At 40.7% G+C, this 22,648-nt stretch overlaps 1 protein-coding gene across 1 annotated transcript in view; it reads right to left on the bottom strand.

The window, feature by feature from the left end:
• AMPH (amphiphysin) overlaps positions 1–22,648 on the bottom strand; it is a 125,455-nt gene that overhangs the window by 16,217 nt on the left and 86,590 nt on the right. The window contains 9 exon segments of the mRNA XM_084857850.1: positions 649–699; positions 2,620–2,652; positions 4,454–4,969; positions 5,209–5,232; positions 9,429–9,452; positions 11,245–11,369; positions 12,992–13,124; positions 17,272–17,413; positions 20,898–20,980. Coding sequence (XP_084713976.1) covers positions 649–699; positions 2,620–2,652; positions 4,454–4,969; positions 5,209–5,232; positions 9,429–9,452; positions 11,245–11,369; positions 12,992–13,124; positions 17,272–17,413; positions 20,898–20,980 — 1,131 coding nt within the window.

The raw sequence follows: 22,648 nt of genomic DNA, 5'->3' as shown, positions 1-22,648 counted from the left end.
CTAGCCACTATACCACGCTGGCTCTCCAAAAGCAGGAGTTCCAGCCCTGTTTCCAATGGGGCAGAATTCTCTTCATTTCCTAACTCCCCTCCCCTTTGGGCAAGACTCAGAAGCACCGTGAGGGGAAGCACAGGTCACTGACGCCTTGACCCTCAATACTTCACTGGAATTTCCCAGGCAGCTCTTACGCTGACAAACGGCATCTAAAACAGTCTTGCCTCATTGGAAGGCTCAGACAACAGTGATACAATGTGGAATTGACAAACAGCTTTAAAGTCTTGATTCAGCACCATAATGCAGAGCCATCCTTATACAGATTAATAATAGCACCATCCTGCTGATTTGTTACTTACTTGCAGCTGCTTAAAGGAAGCAAGCATCTCATAATTTATATTGTTGCACATTTTAACTAGCACACATGTATTGGTGTGGCTGTACACAGCACTGTTCCTGTGATCCAGGGACGTGCCAAGTCTCTTCCCCCAGCCCACAAAACAGTCTGCTTGGTTTGCCCATACTCCCAATCTTCGGTACTCCAGGAGGAGTGAAGGAGAATGGGGCAGAGAGTAGTACAGAGAATGCAACCCAGTGGAACAGAAGTCCTTACAAGACCCAGTGTAACGAATGACACAAAAAGCAATTACTTACCATGTTATCTATCACATTCTGATCTGATTGCACAGAGAACATGGAAGTATCCTAAGGAAGTACACATGAAAAGAATACGTGCAAACACAGAGAATTAATTAAGGATATGCTGGTAAAAATGAACCAGCGGCTAATTATGCATGGCAAAATTATTATCTTATATTAGTTTGTTTACTTATTTGCATTTATATGCTGCTTTTCTACCCAAAGTTCTCCAAAGCAACATTCAACCATTTTCTTCTGTCTCTTTATTTGTTTAATATTTTTTTCTCCACAGTCCTCAAATCGAATCATAGAAGCTCACTTGGTTCCTATGTGGCTTGCTGCATATGAAGACAGAAGTAAAAAACAAATGGACTTCTAAGATCCAGTTCGGGGCTGTGATTTACAAAATGTTTGCTTCAGCATTTCTTATAGGGTTACATGGACTTTTACAATCAAATGAGTCACTTGTTGACTTAAAAATCACTGCATTGATAATTTATATCCAGGAAAAGAAAATATTAACTTGATAGGTTTTAATAAATTTCTATAGTCTGTTTGCATATTGATAGCATATTAAAGAGAGTGGGTTAGATTAAATTTTGTTTTTTTTAATAGCCCTTACTGAGCACGCTAATTAGTTTTTGGGTTGCATTTTCATTGTGTATGGTCTTTGTTAAATAACTTCCCTGACAAAACCTACCATGTAGGACTCCACATGACATTTGCTATTGATTTCAACAGTATAATCCTCAGCTGAATGGATTTAATCAAATTTTGATTAAATTGACTAGAGGTTGAAGTGGCCTTGTCTTGCCAACAAGCTCCCTGCAGTAGAGGACCAAACAAGTTGTGACTTAACCACAATGTTCTTAATTGCATTTCAGTTAAATACAGAATTGGGACAATATTAAGCATGGCTGACCCTGTCACCTCAAATGTTTGGTACTGAATCTGTGTAATTCATGCAGAACGGTTCCCCCCCGCCCCACAGGTAGTTCTTTATATGCATGCAAGAAATGTATTTCAGTTCCATTATTGCACTCAGCATGGACATATATTGACAAGTTCCGTCACCAACAGCTTCCCTCATTGGCAAGTTTCACTATGAAATAGCAAGGGGAAAGCCAGTCCAGCTTGGTCGTCAGCCAGACAATGGGCCGCTGCAGCAAGCTTGCTCCCCCTCCCCTTCCTACCAGAAGGAACACTCATCCCCAACTGTCATTTGCTTGGGACCTCAGAAGTGAGGGGAAGCATATTCTGGCTGTGTGCTACCAGGCAGAAGAACAAGGGCTGCTGAGGGTTGTTTTTTTTTTTAAATTGTGTAATCTACTGTAAACTGTTTTGAAGAGAATTTGATTGAAAGGTGGGGTATAAAACTTTAAAGCAAACAAAAATAACGCCCATTTTAATTAGAGAGCCAAATTCTTGCTTGACAAGACACTACAACTTTCAAAACACCTTTTTTCTACTCATACTAATTATAATGTTCACACAGCAACTAAGGGTGCAATCCTATGCACATTTAGACAGACAAATGTCCTACAACTCCCAGCATTTGCCAGCAGCTGGGGAATGCTGGGAGTTGTAGGACATTTGTCTGTCTAAACATGCATAGGATTGCACCCTAAGGTGTTAAATACATGCTTTTCAAGTGTTCTCAGTGAAAGCAAATCTGAAGTTGGATACTAGCCAAACAGTGCAATGCTAAGCCCATCCACTGGGAAGTAGGTCCCACGGAATTCAATGGGACTTACTCCCAGGTAAGCGCGTATAGTGTTGCAGCCAAATAGACTTTCAAATAGACACCCAAGCCAACCTATTTAAATCTAGATTTGCATTAGCTCTGTGGAATTTAGCATAAGATTGAGGACTTGATCAAGGCAAATTAGTTATCCTTTATTCCATAACCCTTAAATGCCAGCCTTTGTGGATCCTCTTTCAGGTCTTGACAAGTCATGATCTCTTTCGAATAAAACAACTTCTTACCTGTGTGAACCCGTTAAAAGCACTGCTGGGTGCCTATGCAAAATTGGAAATCAGAACAAAATCCTAATTAGTATTATATTAATATCAAACTCTTGTTTGCACATTACATAAAATAACAAATATTTTAAAAATCAAAAAGATAAAATGTGAAGGGAAAGAGTAAAAATTCTGATAAGCAGTGTGAATCAATTGAGTAACATGTTAAATGGCTAAAAAAAAGAGGAGAAAATAATAATGATACACACATTAAGAGCTTGAAACATCTGGAGGGACAGATACCATATTAGAAAATACAAGATTCAAAAATAAGATATTGCAAAAATCTGATGGTGCGTTCACCAGCCAACCATTTTGCAGTCAATCTAGAATACTTATATGGTTGAACTGTACCAAATTTGGCATGTTTGTATGATTGCTAAAGTTAGCAAAGTGGGCAGGGAGGAGAACATAGAAAAGGACTGCTCATAAAACACAAGGGGATATATATATATATATATATATATATATATATATATATATATATATATGACCTAAGGAAGTCTCATTTCTAGACTATGCTACAGACTGGGGTAGGTACCTCTTCTTTATCAGCTTCTATTTCCTGGTACAACAATCCATATCTCCGGTTAGCAATTTCATCTTCAGATAAATCTGAGCTGTTGGTCTCATTTTCTTTGGGGCTAGCGGAGCTCTCGGTGCTAGCATTTCTGGAATTTCCCATTTGGAACAGAACCAGCGGCCTACCTATCTCCTTGTTTGGTCCACAGCTGCTAACGTTTGCCTGTTCCCCAGTGGATACTTGCTTTAAAGGTGCCTCCTGCTTCTGATGGCCCACAGCTCCCCAGCAGTTATCTAAACCTCCCACATCTTGGGTAGACCATTTTTTATTAAAACATGGCCAGCGGTTCTCCATGTTTCTATCCACAGAGTCTTGTGTGGAAGGAAAGGGCCAGTTATCACAGCCATTTGTCTTGCTAGTAACCCCCCAGGAATCATTATTAACAGTTGGATCCCAATTGGCCTGCCAGGGATCTGTTTCCAATGCTTCAGGGAAACTAGAGTTACTATTAAGTTCTTCAGCCATGAAAAAGTCGTCCCTGTCTACACATTGATCTTCCACATTATCTAGCCAGGAATGATTGAGATTTGCATTAGCTATGTTAACAGACCCAGGCTGCAGAACCATATCCTTCTCAAAGGGTATAAAGGTAGCTTGACATTCACCAGCAACATCATCGCTTTGAGGAATGTTGTGACTATGGTCTTCAATCTCTTTAGCAGGCTCTTCTGCACCATGTAACTCAGCACCACACACAGGATTTCCAACCTCTGCAGTTGATTTGTCTCTGACATTTAGGTCAGCGAATCCTGTAATATTTGCCATTTCACTTTCCTGCATGCCTTTTATGGCCATATTCCCAGCAAAGGGCAAGTCATCCACACACACTGTTCCATGATCCTGACTCCAGGAACCTAAACCATTCTCGGTTTCAGACCTGCTATATTCTACAGCTGTACAGTCACTCACCGCATACCTCAACCCTGTGTTCACTACTTCCTCAGCATCTCTTTCACCCGGCTCCTGAATCATAACAATGCCATTAAATTCTAGGCCCAATTCCTGAAGGTAACTGCCAACAGTTGTCTCTGGTTGCTCATTATTATATTCTGAATCCCTGACAGTTTCTACCTCAGTGGTTGTTAGGGTTTCGTGGTCTGCTTTTGCTAAGGCCTCAATATGTTCTACTTCACTGTAGCCTTTATTGTCACAAGCTCTCTCTTCAGACTCCTCTGTGTAGTCTAGTTCTTTGAGATTAGCATCTCTGGTTTCTACCTTTTCACATGGATCCACATTTGCCCACAAAGACTCTTCTGTTTCATGTTTCTCCTCTTCTGTCTTTTCCACACTAAACGGGGCTCCATCCAGAAAGCTATCAGTTCTCACTGCAGGCTTCTCAGCCATAGTTTCACTCACTAAAGTCTGGTTAGTCTCCACCAAATCTGTGCCACTGTCTGCAATGTGGCTAGTATCCAGGTATGCTTCTGGGAAAATGGTTTGATTGTCATCTAGAGAGGCTGTCCAAGATGCATCATCTTCTTGCTTGCCTACTTCAGGCCAAGTAGTAGTAGCCAATGCAACAGATGATTCTGTTGAGGTTTGCTCTGCCTTGGGGAAAGGCAAAGGAACCCCTGCAGCATTTTCCTGGCTCTCACTGGCTGCACTACTATCTAGGCCAAGGTTGAGCAAACCTAGATCAGTTTGCGGTTTGTTAACATCTTCTGTTGACCCATTGTTTGAGTTTTCCTCCATGACCAGGTTACACAGGGAAAGACTTTTTGAAGAATCAGGCTTTAGGCAGACAGAAAAGTAAAGGAAAAAAAAAACAAGATGAAAAAGATAAAGGTGGTCTTGATGAGAAAAACACAGCATTCAATATTTTACTATGGTAACTTTCATTTAGAAAGGAACCATGACTAAGTTAAGGAATTAACACAACTTTCAGCATTTGTGGGAACAGCATACATTTGGAGATAGTAGTTATCTATCTAAAGAGTAGCTTTGGCAGGTGAAATAGAGAGTCTGCTTACCGGCTGCACCAGTTCACTGCTTGTCTGTGTGGAAGAAAAACATATCACTAAAACAAAGATCAACCTTGGGAGACATTATACTATGCTAGCAAAAGCAAACCACAGTTTGTATCCAGTGGTGTAATTCCACTAGTGCAAAACTTCTACAGCTTGTGGAAACCCCATTTTTATCCTTGCACAATTGTCAAATCCAATACTTGACTTTGACTTGTGCAAGGCATTGCACAACTCATTATGACTTTGTTCTGCAAGCAGTTGTGTAACTGCTAGTGGAACAACACCAGCTCCGCTAGCGTAACAGATATAACCCAATGGCTCCTTGGGCAAGATGTTATCAAATTACTGGCTGATTAAGCACCATCTAATTACATCCTGTTGAATCTCCTCAATGGCTGAATCTACACATAGCAGTTATACTGTTATCATACTGCAGTGATAATTATTGGTGCCCATTGGTGTCATGTGCACCAGTAGTTATCACTGCAGTATGATAATGATAAAAGTGCTATGTGTAAATTCAGCCTATGTAAAGGTTTCACAAATATCAGTCCAGTTAGCAATTTAGAAAGGATTCAGAGTTGCTATTGCTGTTTTGGTTTGACAATACATGTTCTTCCCATGCTCTCCTGCTAGTCCATATTGTATAGCCATGATCAGAACTAGCATCGCACCCCCAGTTATCCAATCTGCAGATCCACGCCACTTGAACTTAGAGTACCAATCACCCAAAAATCCATGTGTGCAAAAGTTTCCTACAATATTGGATGTGGTTAGAGTGTTGAATTTTGGTTCAAGTCCCCGCTCACTCAAGCCAGTCTTTATCTCTCAATAGCATAGGGCTTTTGTGAAGATAAGATGGAATAACTCCAAGTATGTTGCCAAGAGCTACTTCAAATGCGATAAATAAAAGTACCAGTTTAGGATTATGAATTGTAGTAGAAGTTAAGGTTGACAGCTGATTCAAGTCAACAGCTTGACGTGGATCAATGAATCAGTAACAGAGTTGAAACTTTTAAAGCACTCGATGAAACTAATAGTCTTCTCTCACTTAAATAACCCAGGGATTTCCAGCTTGGAAACGTCATTGATGGCTGGAGTCAGACAATATTTTAAGAGAGTTGAAAGCTGTTTGAGAGATAGGCTTAACTCCTCGTGGTGCACATGTGAAGATCTGCACATGCATGTGCAAACACACACAGACACAGGCAGGCAGGCAGGCAGGCAGGCACACACACACACTTTCTTCATCCCATGATCGCATCTGGTCAAACAGATTTTGCAGTGTTTTGAAACAATACAAAACCATGTGAAACCTGTTTTCAAGGTATGAAATTGAGGTGAGACACCGCGAGCAACCATCTTTTTCATACATCCTTCAGTTTGTTTTAAAAGAATTACCATCCATCTCCAGCCCTAAAACCACTACTTGAATCAAAGGAAGTTCTATTGATGTCACTGCCACAGATGTCACTTGTCAACTCAAGATGTCACTTGTCAACTCTGATTACAATTGAGCATTTTCTAATCTGCAATCAATTAATTCAATGCATCAGCTGCATTTATTGATTCTTTCAACCTTGATGAAAATTATCCAGATATAATTCATTACCAATATTGCCAGGATTCAAATTCTGTTATTAATACAATGTCATAAGACTGCAATCCTATTATTATACTCAGGTGTCTGGGACTAAGCCCCATTGAATTCAGTGGGACTTACTTTTGAGTAAACATGATATTGTGGAGTCAGAAGGTTCACAAGTCACGCTAGCCCATGGTGGGTGACTGGCCATGCAGAGTGGGTTGTTTTGTGCACCCACCAGATGATCAGGCAACCAACCCTTCTGCAGACTGTGGATTCTCAGGGTGGGTTATCTGGGAAAAACAACCCACCCTGAGAAGCATGGTCCAGGTTCAGATGACATGCTAACCAATGATGGTTTGTTCGGGTTGGCGTGTTATGTGAACCCAGTCATTGTCTTGAAAGTCTGAACATTCTTTTTAAGAAGCAGTAATACAGACCTGAAGTGATGATTTCTTTCGTGGGGAAAAATAGCTAACTATACAATCCCAACTATCTTTTATTTGCAAGTAGTTTTGACTGATCTCAGCAGGACTTGCTTCCAAGTAAGTATACATAGGATTGCACCCTTGCAGGTATAGAAATTTAACAGTAGCATGGGATGAAGCTAGCATTAATAGAAAGTATCCCCCAAACTTCTGAAATAGTCAAGTCTGCAAAAGTTGTCCAATTATGGTTATCTTCTCCACAGGATTTGGACCCAGCTAGCACTTTGACATCATGGGCTAGATCCAGACTTAGTCATGCCTAGAGTAGACCCATTGAAATAAAAAGTATTTAAGTTAGTCTAACTTAAGTCCCATTGATTTGAGTCTAGTCTAAGTAGGACTAAATCTGGATCTAACCATGTGTGTGCATGCATGCCCACCACCACCACAACTCCCCCCAAAACCATATGAATTATTATCTTGCTATTGATCCCATCTCCAAGGCCAGTCTTCTCCAACCTGGTACCTTTCAGATGTGTTGGACTTCACCTCCTCTCATTCCCAGCCAGCATAGCCAGGTTGGGGAAGGCTATCCTAGGCTACTAAGCGACCCTTGGGAAATCTCAAAAGAGAACCACTGGAAAACTTGGCTCTTCCCTAACCCTAGTCAAAACACTGCCTTTTCTAACAGAGACAACTGATTCCCATTTCTTTCAGGCTAATCTATTTCTGTCCTTGAGTCATCCAATGCCTATTTATCTTCTCTGCCAGTTTGAAAAGACCTTAAGACACCCTCAAAGACTTTGCACAGTGTCTATAAGGAGGTTGGTTTATACAAACTTTACAGAGGACATTTGTGCTGTTCTAGAAATGCAGGCAAAAATGGATTTAATTCCATTGAGACTGTTCTGATGAATATTACAACAATGGGGCAAACAGAACTGAACTAAAAAACCAATGCAACTGCTTACACCAATTACACCAGCTCACTGCATTGACATTTGTTCCTTTAGATTTGCTTTTTAATCAACATTTTAAGGTCTTTATAATAAAGTGATTTGATTATAAGCAATGTCAGCATTTGTATTGTGAAGCTGCGGATGAACATTCAAACACAAGGTTTCTGGTTAGTGTTTTTATCAACAGAGGATTCCCTATAAAGAAGGTTCATTTAAAATCATTCAGAACCAAGACCAACAGAATAATCAGACTGAGTTTCAGATATTTCTTTCCATATCAGCACAAATATACCTGTACTAATCCTTGCATTCACACAGAAGATAATTCAGCATAAAACTACAGAGTTGTGATTGGAGAGGCATTTAGTATACATATGAGAAAGTAATCTATGTTCATAGACCTATTCTGGAGAAGTGGGGTTTTTTTAGGGAGTGGTATGGAACATAATAGGCCTGGTTTGCACATAACAGTAACCCATAGTATGGGTTGTTGAACTTTGGGTTATTATGATGTGTGAACATGGCTGCACTAACAAACCATGGTTTGTTAACCATGAACAACATAGAAAGAGAACCCATGGGTTGTTGTTGTTGTGAACTCTTGAGTTCTTTAAACCATGGGTTGTCATTCCATGCGAACCCAGAACCACGGGTTGCACCAGGCTACAGAGATAGCAGACAAGAGTGGTAAAAAAAAACAACACCCCAGCCACTCTACACGCCAGTACTACAGTGCCACAAAGGCATTTGGGATACAGGGAGGGAGCAGGCAGAGGAGGAGAGAAACAAACAACCCAGAGATTCTGAAAACAAATCACAGTTTATTCCATCCTGAAAACCATGGGTTAGCATTATGTGCAAACCAGCCATAGAGATAATTTGTTTTTCCTAGTAAATAACCCTGCATGGCATGTCATACTTTAAACATAATATACGCATTTTCTCTACACATATTTCATCTCTTTTTACATGAAGATTTCAATTCTTCTGGACTCTTACAAAAATACACAGCCAGAAAAACGCCCAATCTTTATCCCAAACCAAAACCTAAATGCGCGTAACAGCATTTGTGCACAGTCATCCATCCTTGTTATTCTTCCCAGTCTCTTCCTCTACTGTCAAAATTTAGGCTGCAAGCTCTATGGGACAGGGACCTGACCTTTTTCCTTATGCTTAAACACCTTGTATGCCAATTGCCCTATAGAAACAAACAGGAAGAAGACAGCATGCAAAGATAACAAACCACCTTACCGTCCATAGATCCCAGGGTAGCGTCTGACAAGAAGGGAAAGAAGGACAGTGTTGAAAACCTCATTTGTACACCCTTTAATGTGCTGTAAGGCATAATTAGATAGCAGTGTGATTATTCATGTCATCAACAGAGTTTGGCTTCACATTCTTTTGTGGGATAGGGTAGTATATATTTAAGATATTTCTCAAATCTCTATTTGCTTTGTCCACTGAAGCCACAGCACTAGGAAAAAGGGATCTGACTCCACCCTGAAGGCACTTTCCTTTAAGGAAAGTCCCCCTCAATGAACACTACTGAAATGAAACAGGAGCTGCTCAAGTGCATTACTGCAGATCTTAGTGCCATTTCACCCATTACATTTTTAAGTGTACGCCTAAAGAGTAATGCATAAACACAGTCAACGCATGTTATCAAGCACTTGTATCATACAGAGTCTTGTCAGGAGCTATGACTAGCTGCAGCTCCTGTTGAGGACTGTGTCGGTGGCCAAGCAGCTTTTCCCCCCACGCAATGTGTGAAATGACCCTCAGTTTCATAATATTAAGGGGGCTTTCGAAACACCAGCATCACAGGTTTCAATGGCTAACACAGGGCCACAGCAAAATGATTAAGGGTCAATTTGTGTATGCTGAAAAGCACCTTGAAATGCACCACGTTTTCCATCGGACAAAGGATGAGCAAGGCTGCCATCTCTTTCACTGATGTCATGCACTAAAAACCAATCTGCCCACAGACAACTGCTTCTCTTTGCGGTCTGCTGTCGAGTACCCCAACCAAGCTGATTTTCAGCCTCTTCAAGAATATTTCACTGACCACAAAAAATGGTGACTTAGATTGTGTCAAAACTACTTCCTGAAATGCCAAAAAGGCCATACTGGCACTATGCTGGCATCCAAGCTAGCTGTTTTACCTGGTGCTCCCGACCAAGAGTAACCTCCTCTTAATCACCTACTTCTCATTTCTGTTGCCCACCTCATTACCGAGGCACTGCTATTGTTAAGCTCCAAGTGAAGCTGTATTCTGCAATCTGTATATATAATGCACATTGGGATTTGCATAATTTGGTTACTTTGCATAACTGGCTTCTCATTTTACAACTATTTTGGTTAATTCATTCTGGGTTTGCAAATCATGGTTATCTATAGACAAGGAGGTACGTAAAACACTGAGCTGGTTCATACATAACGGCAAGCCACGGTGGGTGAATTTTCCCACAGAGCTTGCCATTTTGTATTTTGAAAAATCAAGCTGCAGTGGGGGTATGCTGTGGCTTGTTGTTACATGCAAAACTGGCAAGGGTGGGTTGTTGGGGTGGTTTATAAGCCACCCACAACCCTAAAACAGGCCTGGAGTTCTTGGTGTCTTGTTAACCACCCCAACAATCCACTCTCGCCAGGTTCACATGCAATAACAAGCTGTGGCACACCCCCTCCCACAGCTTGAATTTTCAAAATGGTGGCCAGCGCCGCAACAAGAAGCCCCGCAGAGAAATTCACCCATGGTGACTTCTCATTATGTGTGAACTGGCTCACTGAAGCCGCAAGTGCAACCACTGTAAATGTTATTCAGCCACCCACAGAGGTCCTGAGATATCAGAAGACATCACCCAGACATATTCTGGTAACTGTTGATAATCATAAGGGCTAGAAACTTGGTTTAATTAAAAAAAATGAAAATAGAGTTTTCTGATTTCTTCGATGCTCCCGTTGAATTGTGTGTAACAAAGCCCTGATTATGGTGTAATGTAATGTGAGATGTAATGTAATATGTATATAACTGTACATATTAGAAAAAATATTTCAAGAAAAAAGATACCTGAGACATTGGAGAATGGGTTACCATAGTAGATGCAGCATCAGGCTTGAAAGGATCAAAGTCCAGATCTAACAACGGCTCTTCTTTTTTAGCTTCAGTAACTTCATTCTGTTAGAAAACAAATACTGAATTTTAACCTCTTTCAAAAATCATGCTTTATTGACAGTTTTCGTTGTCACATGCAAAATTCGAATGCGCTCTTAAGTAACAGTGTCTGCAGGTTCATCACATGGCCTGCAGAGCCTAATCTGAATGTCTGCAGAGCTCTCCTCCCCTTTTCATCTTGGAAATCTGAACATGTAGACACCGTGACTTGACTATCAAGTCAGGTGTTTTTTTCTCCCCATTCCACCCACCACCCCCACCGTTAAATCTGCTTCTTGTAACATCTTGCCTGATGAAAAGACCAGGAGATACCAAAAACTTGTAAATTTGTTGTGTTCTTTAGGTTGGCATAATAAAGGTATTACACTAGTATGAATTTTGTATATATATACAGTATAATTATAGATAGATAGATAGATAGATAGATAGATAGATAGATAGATCTCTGTCTCTACCTATCTCTACCTATCTATAGTCAACACTGGCTGCAAGTGGTTAGCATCATTTCATAGATGTAGTCCCTGTATGCATGTAACAACAGTCCTTCAGATAAACAAACCATGGGCTATCGGGGGCAAGCAGGACTGGGTGGATGCACGGCATTTCTGCTTTTGCTCAAAAACCTACAACAAACCATGGGTTAACCACTGGGCAGTTTAGCTCCTAAACAACCCATTGATCTGGGTTCAGATGTCACGCTCAACAACCTACAAAGGAGCCAGTCATGGATAATGGAATAAAAGCAGAAGTGGCATGTGTGTGAGGCAGTCTGCTCACTCTCTCCCACTTGTGCACAACATTGGTTCTTTTTAATGGAATTTGCTACAATACATTTTAAAACCAGGTTGATTATAAATTTGTTACTTGCACCTAAAATAGTATGGGCCTGAAATTGGAAGAGGGCTCATCCACCTACAGTGCATGAATGGTTGATCAAATACCTGGAAATAGCAGAAATGGGTTAATTATCTGAAAGTATTTATAGAAGAAAGGGAAATCAACAGACAGTTGGTACTACAGAGAAATGGATGTTGTTATTATTTATTGGAATGATAATAGGCTAGGCAGAAATCTCTTTTACAACTCTGCTTCCTTGTTTATTTAGTTTTGTAACTTGGTTTCATTTTTTTAGATTTTTCTTTCTCTTTTTCACTTTTGCTGAGGTTTTGTTTCCTTTTTTGTATAACTTTGTATAAATTGTCATGTTAAATGCATTACTAAAATAAATTGTTTAAAAACAGATGGCTGGCTGGCTGGCTGGCTGGATAGATAGATATAAACATCCTTCCCAATCCAGATGCTATAGAATCAAGCCTGCATCCACTAATTCATAAGTCTAAATGTTTTTATTTTCATTAATGATTTCCCCATGTGGATATATATTAAGATTAGTAACAAGGCTATAAGAGTTATGGGTGTTTAGTTGACAGTATTGGTCTTGGGCTGGGTTCAAATTTTTGCTCACCCAAAAAACTCACAGAGCAATGGGCAATTCACTGTCTTGCTGCCTAACCTACCTCACAGGGTTGTTGTGAGGGTAAGCAAGGATTACCCCAGTACATCACTGTAAATGTATGACATGCCCTGAAGTTAAATGAACTGTCTTTTTCAGAGACTGGAACAACAATATTCAATTCTTGACTCACCTGTGATGGAGTTGTCACATTTATTTCTGGAACAAAGTTGTCATCAAACAAGCTGATTATATTCTCCTGTTGCAGGTCTTTTGTTGGTGTGAGTTTAGGCAGTGGTGGGACAGGGGGTCCTTTCCTCAGCTAAACAAAGAATAAACATCTTGGGAAGTAAAACTTGTGACAAAAATTGCACCAAAACTGATCTGGGGCAAAGATAAAAAACAAACAAATTTGTCAATGCTCCAAACTGGGTGCTGACAAATCCTGCATCATTTTGACTTTAAACTTCCAGTACTCTTCATGTATTGGCATTCCTGTTTTCTAAGAGTGGCCAACTCACCCAAATAGACATTATCTCAAGATACGATAGGATCTATTTTATTTTTGCTTAGAGCACCTATACCTGTGCAAATCCGAAAACATTTTGAATGAGAAGGTAGGTATAGTTTCACCTACTTTAGGTCTCTCAGTTTGAGGGGATGAAAGAAGGGTGTTAGAAAATAAAACAAATAACAATTTATATTTTAGAATTATAGAACAATATATATTATAGAATTATAAAAATATACCCAGCTATTGTGGTCAAATACCCTGCTTCTAATTACAGTGGACTGGATCCAGACTTACTCATACTTACAGCAGACCCATTGAAATCAATGGGACCTAAATTAGTCACAATTTAATTAAGTCCCATTAATTTAAAAAGGTCTACTCCAAGTATTACTAGGTCTGGATCCAACCCTCTGAATTTTGAGAATTATGAACTGTAAAAAAAAATTAAGTAGATCTGGAGTCCTTCTCAACTAATATGATCTTAAGAGGGTTAATAAAATGGATAAAGTGGAGAGAAGGTAGACCATGTAAGTCAATATGGGTTCCTTGCAAGAGGAAAAAAGGTGGGATATAAATGTAATAATAATAATAATAATAATAATAATAATAATAAATGAATTAATTAACTAATTGCTAACACTGCAATTGTGCACAAGTCTACTCAGAAATAAGCCTCCTGAATTCAGTAGGACTTATTCTGAGGTAAGTGGGTATAGGACTGCAGCCTAAGTTGCTCCTCTGTTCCTGTTGGGTGGAATTTCTGCCAACTCCCGTTTCCATTTGCAGCCCCCCCCCATATTCCGCATCATACCCAAGGATCCCCTAACCCCCAGGAGCAAATTTGCGTGGGGACAGAGGGAGCTGCAGAGGGAAATGGCAGGCGGGAAAGCTCTGTTCTTTAAACATGAACTCTGTTCCGTTCGTGGAACCAAACCTAAGATCCAAGCCACTGAATGGTAGAGGACTATATTATATTTTTAGATATATGGGTGGAGGGTGTATTTGACCACAATAGAAGGATATTTTTATGAACTGATATGATACATATTTTCTTGTCATATTAATGGGTCTGTTAGTTATTTCAAGGGGTCCCAGTTTTTCATCTTTTTCTCTTTTTTATTTCTCCCCCCACACCCCATTCACATTCTGAGGAAATATAATGGTGATAAAACACTCTGGATTGGATCCAGAGATCCCTGAGCAAAATTCTGCTTACAGAACAGGGGGCTCTCAGTATCCTGTGAATGGAAGGGGAGGAGGTAATTTTCTAAGTGAATCAAAATCTTGTAAAAATCTTAATATCGGCTGATGACAACCTTCTGGACTATGGGAGAATGGCTAACAAAGAAGGAAAATGGCAATATTTGACACTGGGAAATTAATATAGTGCTAGCATATTTTGCATACTCCAGATCTGTGGAAATATTATAAATTTCAGCTGGCTGTCAGCATTCCAGACAGAATCTCTTCAACTGCAATGAGCATTCTGTGCTGACACATTTCTTACAGACTAGCAGAGAGCCAGCGAGAAAAGAAATCAAATCACATTTACCCTGCAGGAAAGGAAATTATATTCCTTGTATATGAGGATAAAAATAGCTATGGTGAATCCGCTGTTCGGACTAATGCCAGATGCAGTTGGCAGCCTATAATTCAGTCTTCAGAGATTTCATCGTAGTAATAGTAAAAGGGGTAAGAGGCCTTTTCTTTGTAAGGTAGTGAGGCTATGGAAACATGTTTTAAAAATTGTCTTTCGTTTAAAAGGCTCGCTATAAAAGAAAAAAGAATGCCCAGATGTCATAAGCACATTGTGGGATTGGGGGCAGTAAGAGAAGAAGAGGATTGGCAAATTCATCCTTCTCCAGTCCTTCCCATCATCCCCCACAGCTGCCAGCACACTCATACCACTGCTTTCTTGTTCCTTCATGTTTTGCAGCCAGGAAAAAATCTCCACAATGGTGCCAGTCTCTTTATGTAACTGTTAAGGCTTATCTAACGCTGCACTGCAGAAATCTTATCAGGTGCTCTAAAGACACAGGGACCATCTTACAGACACTTCCCTGACTGGCAAAGGATGTAGAGGAGCAAGGGGTCAGCAAACATGGCTGCCACCTACAACCAGGGTGTGACAGCAGGGAAAAGTAGGGGAGAAGGGTATGTGGGGAGTAGGGTATCTGTCTATGACAGATGTGACGTAGGTTGTGATATGACTATGGCTGCACTTGGATCCTCACTCCCCACACTAGTACATAGTTAGGGACAGAGGTTTTATTCAGTGTAATGAAAAAAGCTAAGCTAGGCAGACCCAACATGGTTGCTTCCATATTACAAGAGTATCCCTGACCTTAACTGCTCAGATCTGCACAAGTGTTCTTCAAAAATGTCCATACATGAAACCTAGGCTTACATAAATGAGGCACAACTTTTGGGAAAATGTGATTTTATATATATATATATATGTATATGTATATGTATATGTATATGTATATGTATATGTATGTATATGTATGTGTACACACACACATGTCTATGCATATGCATATATAGATATATTGTTTGTTGTTACTGGAAAAGATCATGACTCTGGCTGAAGCAGTCACCCCTCTGCAAATTTGCCCTAGGTTATAGTACTGTTTACATTCGGTGCTGCTACAGCAATGTAAATTACTTGGATTTGATCATTGAACCAAGTAGTTCAGATGGACGAAGGAAACATTGTGAAAACTTCACTACACAGACTGACTTAATAATAATAGCACTTGCCTTTGAGTGGCTTTTTATTGTATTCTTCTTGGATAATCACACAGCTTTTAAACAGCTAACTTTTTTTTTCATTAACCAGGATCATCTATCTGATTTGCCTGTGGTCACCTTCATTTAAAATGGAACCATGTTGAATTTTTACACTAGTAGGGCGCAATCCTATGCATGTTTAGACAGAAAGAAGTCCTATAATTCTCAGCATTCCCCAGCCAGCCATGGCTGGCTAGAGAATGCTGGGAGTTGTAGGACTTTTTCTGTCTAAACATGCATAGGATTGCACCCTTAAGGGGAAATTCTCTGCCTTTCGAATCAACAACATTGTCCAATTCAGGATATCAAGCCTGAATATGCCTGGTCTGAAGGCAGTGAAATCCTGCATCCTCATTGCCCATAAGCTCTGAACAAGCGGAGCATTAAGTAACTGGGTGAGGAATCCTATGGTCCCTGGGAGATCGTCCCAGGGACCATAGGATATTGTGCAGTTTCCCTCTGAGGCCACAGACACTGTTATGACATCGGGAAGGGAAATCCAAATGGGGATTTTTCCCTGCTGCCCCTCCAACCTATCACAGCTGCTGTGGAAAGCACCATGGTGATTCCTCACTAGAATCCAGAGCTCCAACTTTGGGTAAAGATGAGGGTGAAGGGGGTGGGGCGGGAAGTTGCTAAGGATCCACATGATCCTAAAGGCTCACAGCTCCCATCCCCAACCCCATCCCTGCAACTCCACTAGATGCCCACAAGCACATCAAGTTGAATCTCTGCAGAAAGGAGGACAAAGAGGCAAAGATCCTCCATCACTCTTCCTGCTCTGCTGGGCATCTGCTGGCAAAGCATAGGATTTTCAGAGCGCTTCAGTGTCAGAGCATTCCCTCAGCACCTGTAGGATTGCTCTGCCTGGCACATGAGTCTAAAACGTATAGCAAGGTGTTAGCTAAGCAGGCAAAAGAGAGAGGCCATGACCATATGCTTAGGAACAATCGAGAACAAAGTTCATCAGCGGCTCATCATCTGCCAGTATTTACTGGAAACATCTGCCACAAAGCCTGACATATTTTGTTGAGGCCCTTTATGTGAAATACATTACAAACACTGCATATAGAAAATTCTGCAAGGAAGGTCTAACCCCCAGCATAACCTTAAATCATAACACAAACATTTCAAAACGTTCTCTTAATTTTGCTCATACTACCTGTGAGGGAGATTTCGGCCGTGCTGGTGCTGGAGAAGGTGGTGCCGCCAATGTATGATTTGGACTCGCTTCAGGACTAAGTGGAGGCGAGGCCTCTTCAGGTGGTGATGGAGTTTTTGCAATGCGGAGCGGACCTGAATCACTAGTAGAAGACAAAATACTACTTTATAGTGTTTAAAAAACATTGGTTTTAACATATTGAACTGCTTCTCAGCACTGACAAGAAACATACTTGTATATTTCAAAGTATATGGGTTTCCATTTATGAAGGATACATGTGGTCCATTTATGTTCTATGTAAAATGAATTAAATCCTGGAAACCAATCATATATTTCTCTAGATATTTATTTTATAGGAACTCTGCTTACCAGAAATCTGAAAATGTCTCATTTCTGGGACATCTGGTACTCTCCCCACCCACCTGTTATCACTTGAAGGCACAATGCCACATTTGAAATAATTTCACATGAACAATTGTTTTACATGTAACAGACACCTTTTATGTTCAGCAATCCCAGATGAATTCTGTGAATGCCCCAAAATAGGTATTTATGCACTTTTCATGTGATGCTGAAAGTCACACTTAGGTGACTGTTAAGATTCAACAGTGCAACTCTGCGCTTTTTTACATGCACAAAATGTATATGGGATTGTTAGCATTCACATTTGAATGTCAATATTCACCAGATTTTGACATTTATTATAGAGTATTTGTGTGTGTGTGTGTGTGTGTGTGTGTATCAAATCTATTATAGCTATATATACTAGAGTTATAGCACACATTTAATCATTAAACATATATCAAAGCCATAATAAGTAATAATTAGGAGGGACATGTTTAAGAACTGAAACTAATACAACCCATTGAGCCAGATCCTCAATGACCATAGTATCATTGTCAAAACTGATGCAGTTAAATAACAGAAGCTGGAGAACCTAACATCTAGGAATCATTCTGCTCTCTAAGAACAACTAAGATCTACAAGTCATAAAAACAATAATGTTGTATTTTGAAGACGCAGACGACTATTGCATTCTATAAGCATCTCACTCAATAAGATGAGACACGGGCTTCAGTGTCTTGGTGGAGACTTAAAGTAAGACATGATTGACTAGACCTCAATCATGTTCTCTATACTAAAGCAAAGCAACTGTATTCTTAAACTAGGGTACATCTTAGTGTTCACTCACCACCTCGTTCTGTGGAAATATTTTTTAAAAAAGAAAGCAGACGTTAACACATTCTTTCCCATTCGGTTTCTCTACAAGTTTTTCAAAGAAAAGTACAATTTTCTAGGGCTGTGCCAGATGTGCTCCAGCTAACATCTTGGGTGCAAAATGGGGGCTTGCAGGACAGGGTGCAAGATATTCTTGAACCCACTTATTCACCTTCCGGTGTACGGTGAACCCACCTTCAAGCCTTGTTGCTGCTGCTCCAGCACAATTTTTTCTTGTTTAAACGAACTTCTTCCTGGCCACATGATCCCAGCCAATTTGGAATCATGTAGCCAGGGTGATAATATCGAAACATCACCACATTGCAAGTCAGGTGTGGCTGTGACAACTTCACAAAGCCAATTCAGGATAAAGGCAGAAAGCCTTTGATTGGGTGCTGGTACAAATAGCTGTGGTACAAATACTTTTGCAACCTCCCAAAAACAACAACAACAAAACTGAAGAGGGAAGCTTTTTATTTGGGGGATGAGCAGGCAGGAATCTTTGCAAACTGCTCCCCTCATTTTGGCTCAGCTTTAACATTTTCAGATACCCTACAGCTGCCTATGCCACGTATTATTTAATAATATAATAGTAAACTTGCAGCCTCTGGGTGGGATCCAGATTTATGCTGCACCAACTAACGTTATTGGAAGCGAACTTCCCCACACCCCACTTCCCATGGCAAAACCTCCAGTCCCCTGAAAATGCTACACAGAGACTGGGTTTGCACAAGCATGGGTGGATTATAAGCCATGGCAGCTTATTAACCACCCCTACACATGCCGGGCACGTGCCACCTGATTTCCCTAATTAATCTTGCTGGGCACGGCTTTTTGTTACATGAGAACCTAGTGAGGGTGGCTGGCTGGGGTGGTTAACAAACTACCCAGAACCCACGCTCTGTTGTAGGGTTGCTGGGTGGTTTGTTAACCACCCCAGCCACCCACTCTTGCCGGGTTTGCATGTCACAATAAGCCACACCTGGCGAGAGTAATTCGGGAATTGAACTGGAATTCAACCGGAACGTGCGGGGCGGGGGAGGTTAACAAACCCTTCCTCTTGCAGAAAGCAGATCCTGGATCCAACCCTCTGTGTAGACCCAGAAGGTACTTACCAAAGTTGCACAGTCATGATTCAGGGGTTAAAAAAAAGCTATATAGACATGTGCCAAAAAAAAAAAGCAAGCATTGTGGCAAAACCTGCCCCCAAGGTCCAGCTCCCACTTAACTGAAATGAGAACATGAGGATTTTGAGCATGTGACACATGAAGCAAACTTGGAAATTTGAAATTGAGAGAATCCCAGCTGACAGCTGGAATGCCAGTTCGGGATGGTGGAAGAGATGAGGAGATGAAACCTGGCCCCAGTGAGAAGAAATTTCACTTCTTACTAATAGTTGTTATGTTTTACTTTTATTCTGTGAGCATAGTATACTATTTTTGATCCCTGCTCAATGTAACCTAGCAACAGTAGAACATATGCAGCTTTCTACTGAGGGAGCTGCGCTTACTGCAGCTTTCCCCAGCCTGGTGCCTTCCATATATTTTGAGCTACAACTCCCAATATTCCCATTGGCCATGCTGGCTGGGGCTGATGGGACTTGAAGTCCAAAACATCCAAAGGGCACCAGATCGTGGAAGGCTGGCTTATCCTCATGAAACTATGGGGGCAAAAAATAAGAACAAGGGTCACTTTTGAGACCTATACAGGTTGCGTAAACACTCTGATATGTACATTAGTCCAGGAGGTGCATATCTAGTCGGTCCATCCATACTGGAATTCAACAAAGAATGGATTCCTCAAGCATCCCTAGTAAATATCTGATCTGTTTTTGGTGTAACATGATGTAATTTATTTCTGCAGAATTATATCGATTTGCCAACAACTAAAGTCTTCTTCTAACGCACAAACATACATGGACACAAAACAAGGTGAAACACTCATGTTCAATGTTATTTACTCCCAAACTTTGATTCATTTTACTCAGCCCAAAGTTACAAGTAATACTATTGATGTACCTAGCTTAGGGCAGGGGTAAGCAAGCTTTTTGGGCCATTGGGGACATTTTGCAATTTGAGAAACTGTCCTGGGCACCACAAAATGGCTGCCTTGGAAGGCACGGCAAAGGACAAGGAATTTGCCCAAAAGGCTCTGCCTCTGCAAGACAGAGGTGAGGTCTGAGCCCCAACACTCTGAATAACTCATTTGAACCCACAGTTTTCAGCATCAACAGAAACCTATTTCACAGCAATCCCAGATGCCAATGAGAAAATGTGGTTGTTGTTTTTTCAAATGGGAGAGGTAGGGCACCTTGGTGGGTGCCACGAAAGGTGCCCGTGAGCACATAAGTGCCCATGGGAACCACCTTGCCTACCCTTGGCTTAGCTATTCGATAGACACTTGTTTACCTGGGTGCTCCTAGAATAGTGAAGGCTTTGTCCGCATGCTGTTCTCCCAATTTATTCATCACCTCATAAAGTTTATGGCATAGCTGAGGAGACAAAAATGGTCATCATCTTAACAATGCTATTTTAGAGGAAAACAGAATCAACTAAAAATCACACATCCCCACCCCCACCCCCGCAGGACCAAGATGAACCATTCTTTTAAAAACAGGACACGGTCACAGTCACACACATCTGCAAAGCTTCACAATTCATCGTTAAGATGTGCTACAAATATTCTTGGGAAGAAAAGGAGCATTGTTTTACGCTGTGAACATCTATTGCTAAAAGGAAAAGAATGGGTTCATAAAAAAGTACTTTATCCCTTGCTGCCACTAACGTAACATTCGTAATACAATATACATATTCTTTGTCATCTCAGTAGTATGACCTGGTTGGCATATTAAGCTGATGACATCTTGAGCCTCATCTTGAGTACTGTGTCCAGTTCTGGGTGCCACACTTTAAGAAGGATGCAGACAAACTGGAGAGGGTTCAGAGGAGGGCAACAAAGATGAACAGGGGACTGGAAACAAAGCCCTACGAGGAGAGATGGAAAAAACTGGGCATGTTTAGCCTTGAGAAGAGAAGATTGAGGGGAGATATGATAGTGCTCTTCAAGTACTTGAAAGGTTGTCACAGAGAGGAAGGCCAGGATCTCTTCTCAATCATCCCAGAGTGCAGGACACGGAATAATGGGCTCAAGGTACAGGAAGCCAGACTTCAGCTGAACATCAAGAAAAACTTCCTGACTGTTAGAGCAATACAACAATGGAACCAATGACCTAGGGAGGTGGTGGGCTCTCCCATACTGGAGGCATTCAAGATGAAGCTGAACAGCCATCTGTCAGGGATGCTTTGACTTAGATTCCTGCATTGAGCAGGGGGTTGGACTCGATAGTCTTATAGGCCCCTTCCAACCCTATGATTCTATAATAGTTTCACAGCAGTGGGGGCCTATCTGAAAGCATCCTCTTCGCTGCAATTAATCCAAATGTACTTTCTTTAAGCTCTGAAAATGCCGAGTCATATGTTTGCAGCAGAAACTGGCTATAGATGAGGCTGATTGGCTGGCACTTGGGATTTCACGAAGTCACCTGGCTGACATTCACAGAGCTGTTTTCCCATCTGTTTATAAATTGTCTGTGGCATGTGTGTGTATATATGTGTAAATGGATAAGTGTACATGGCGTGCTTTAAAAATTAAAACAAAAGGCAGGCCTGGCCCTGAGGCATGGCTAAACCAAGCTTTGATTTGCTAGTATGCATGTCAGGATTTGTACCAAGGCAGAAGTGGGACCTCTTTTCCCATTACAGCCGTCTTCTATCTTACTGGAACCACTATTAAGACCTATTATGGGGAAGGTGGGATAGAGCTAAGATTATCACAAGGGCCTTACATTTTCTAGTTACTTCTTTTAAGGTAAAGAGCTTTGTTTAGCGGTGCATTTTAGGGCTGGATGGTCTTTTTTCTGAAGGCAAGATTTGAAGCTGTTTGACAGAGGATATAGGCAATGTGGTAACTGTGGGCTTGCTTAATTAATCAATCAATCAATCAATCAATTAAATGTATAAACCACTCTTCATCCACAGGATCCCAGGGCAGTATACACAACATCAAAAACAAACAAATCCAATATAAAAACCATATAATTACACATCAAAAAACAAATTAAATAACAATAATTCCCCTACCAGCAAAGCCAACAACAATC

Source organism: Heloderma suspectum, chromosome 5, assembly GCF_057233095.1.
Source record: "Heloderma suspectum isolate Gila_16-S chromosome 5, 16-S_ref, whole genome shotgun sequence".
Classification (NCBI taxonomy): domain Eukaryota; kingdom Metazoa; phylum Chordata; class Lepidosauria; order Squamata; family Helodermatidae; genus Heloderma; species Heloderma suspectum.
Note: the sequence above shows the minus strand (reverse complement) of the source record. Positions and strands in the feature narration are given on the sequence as shown.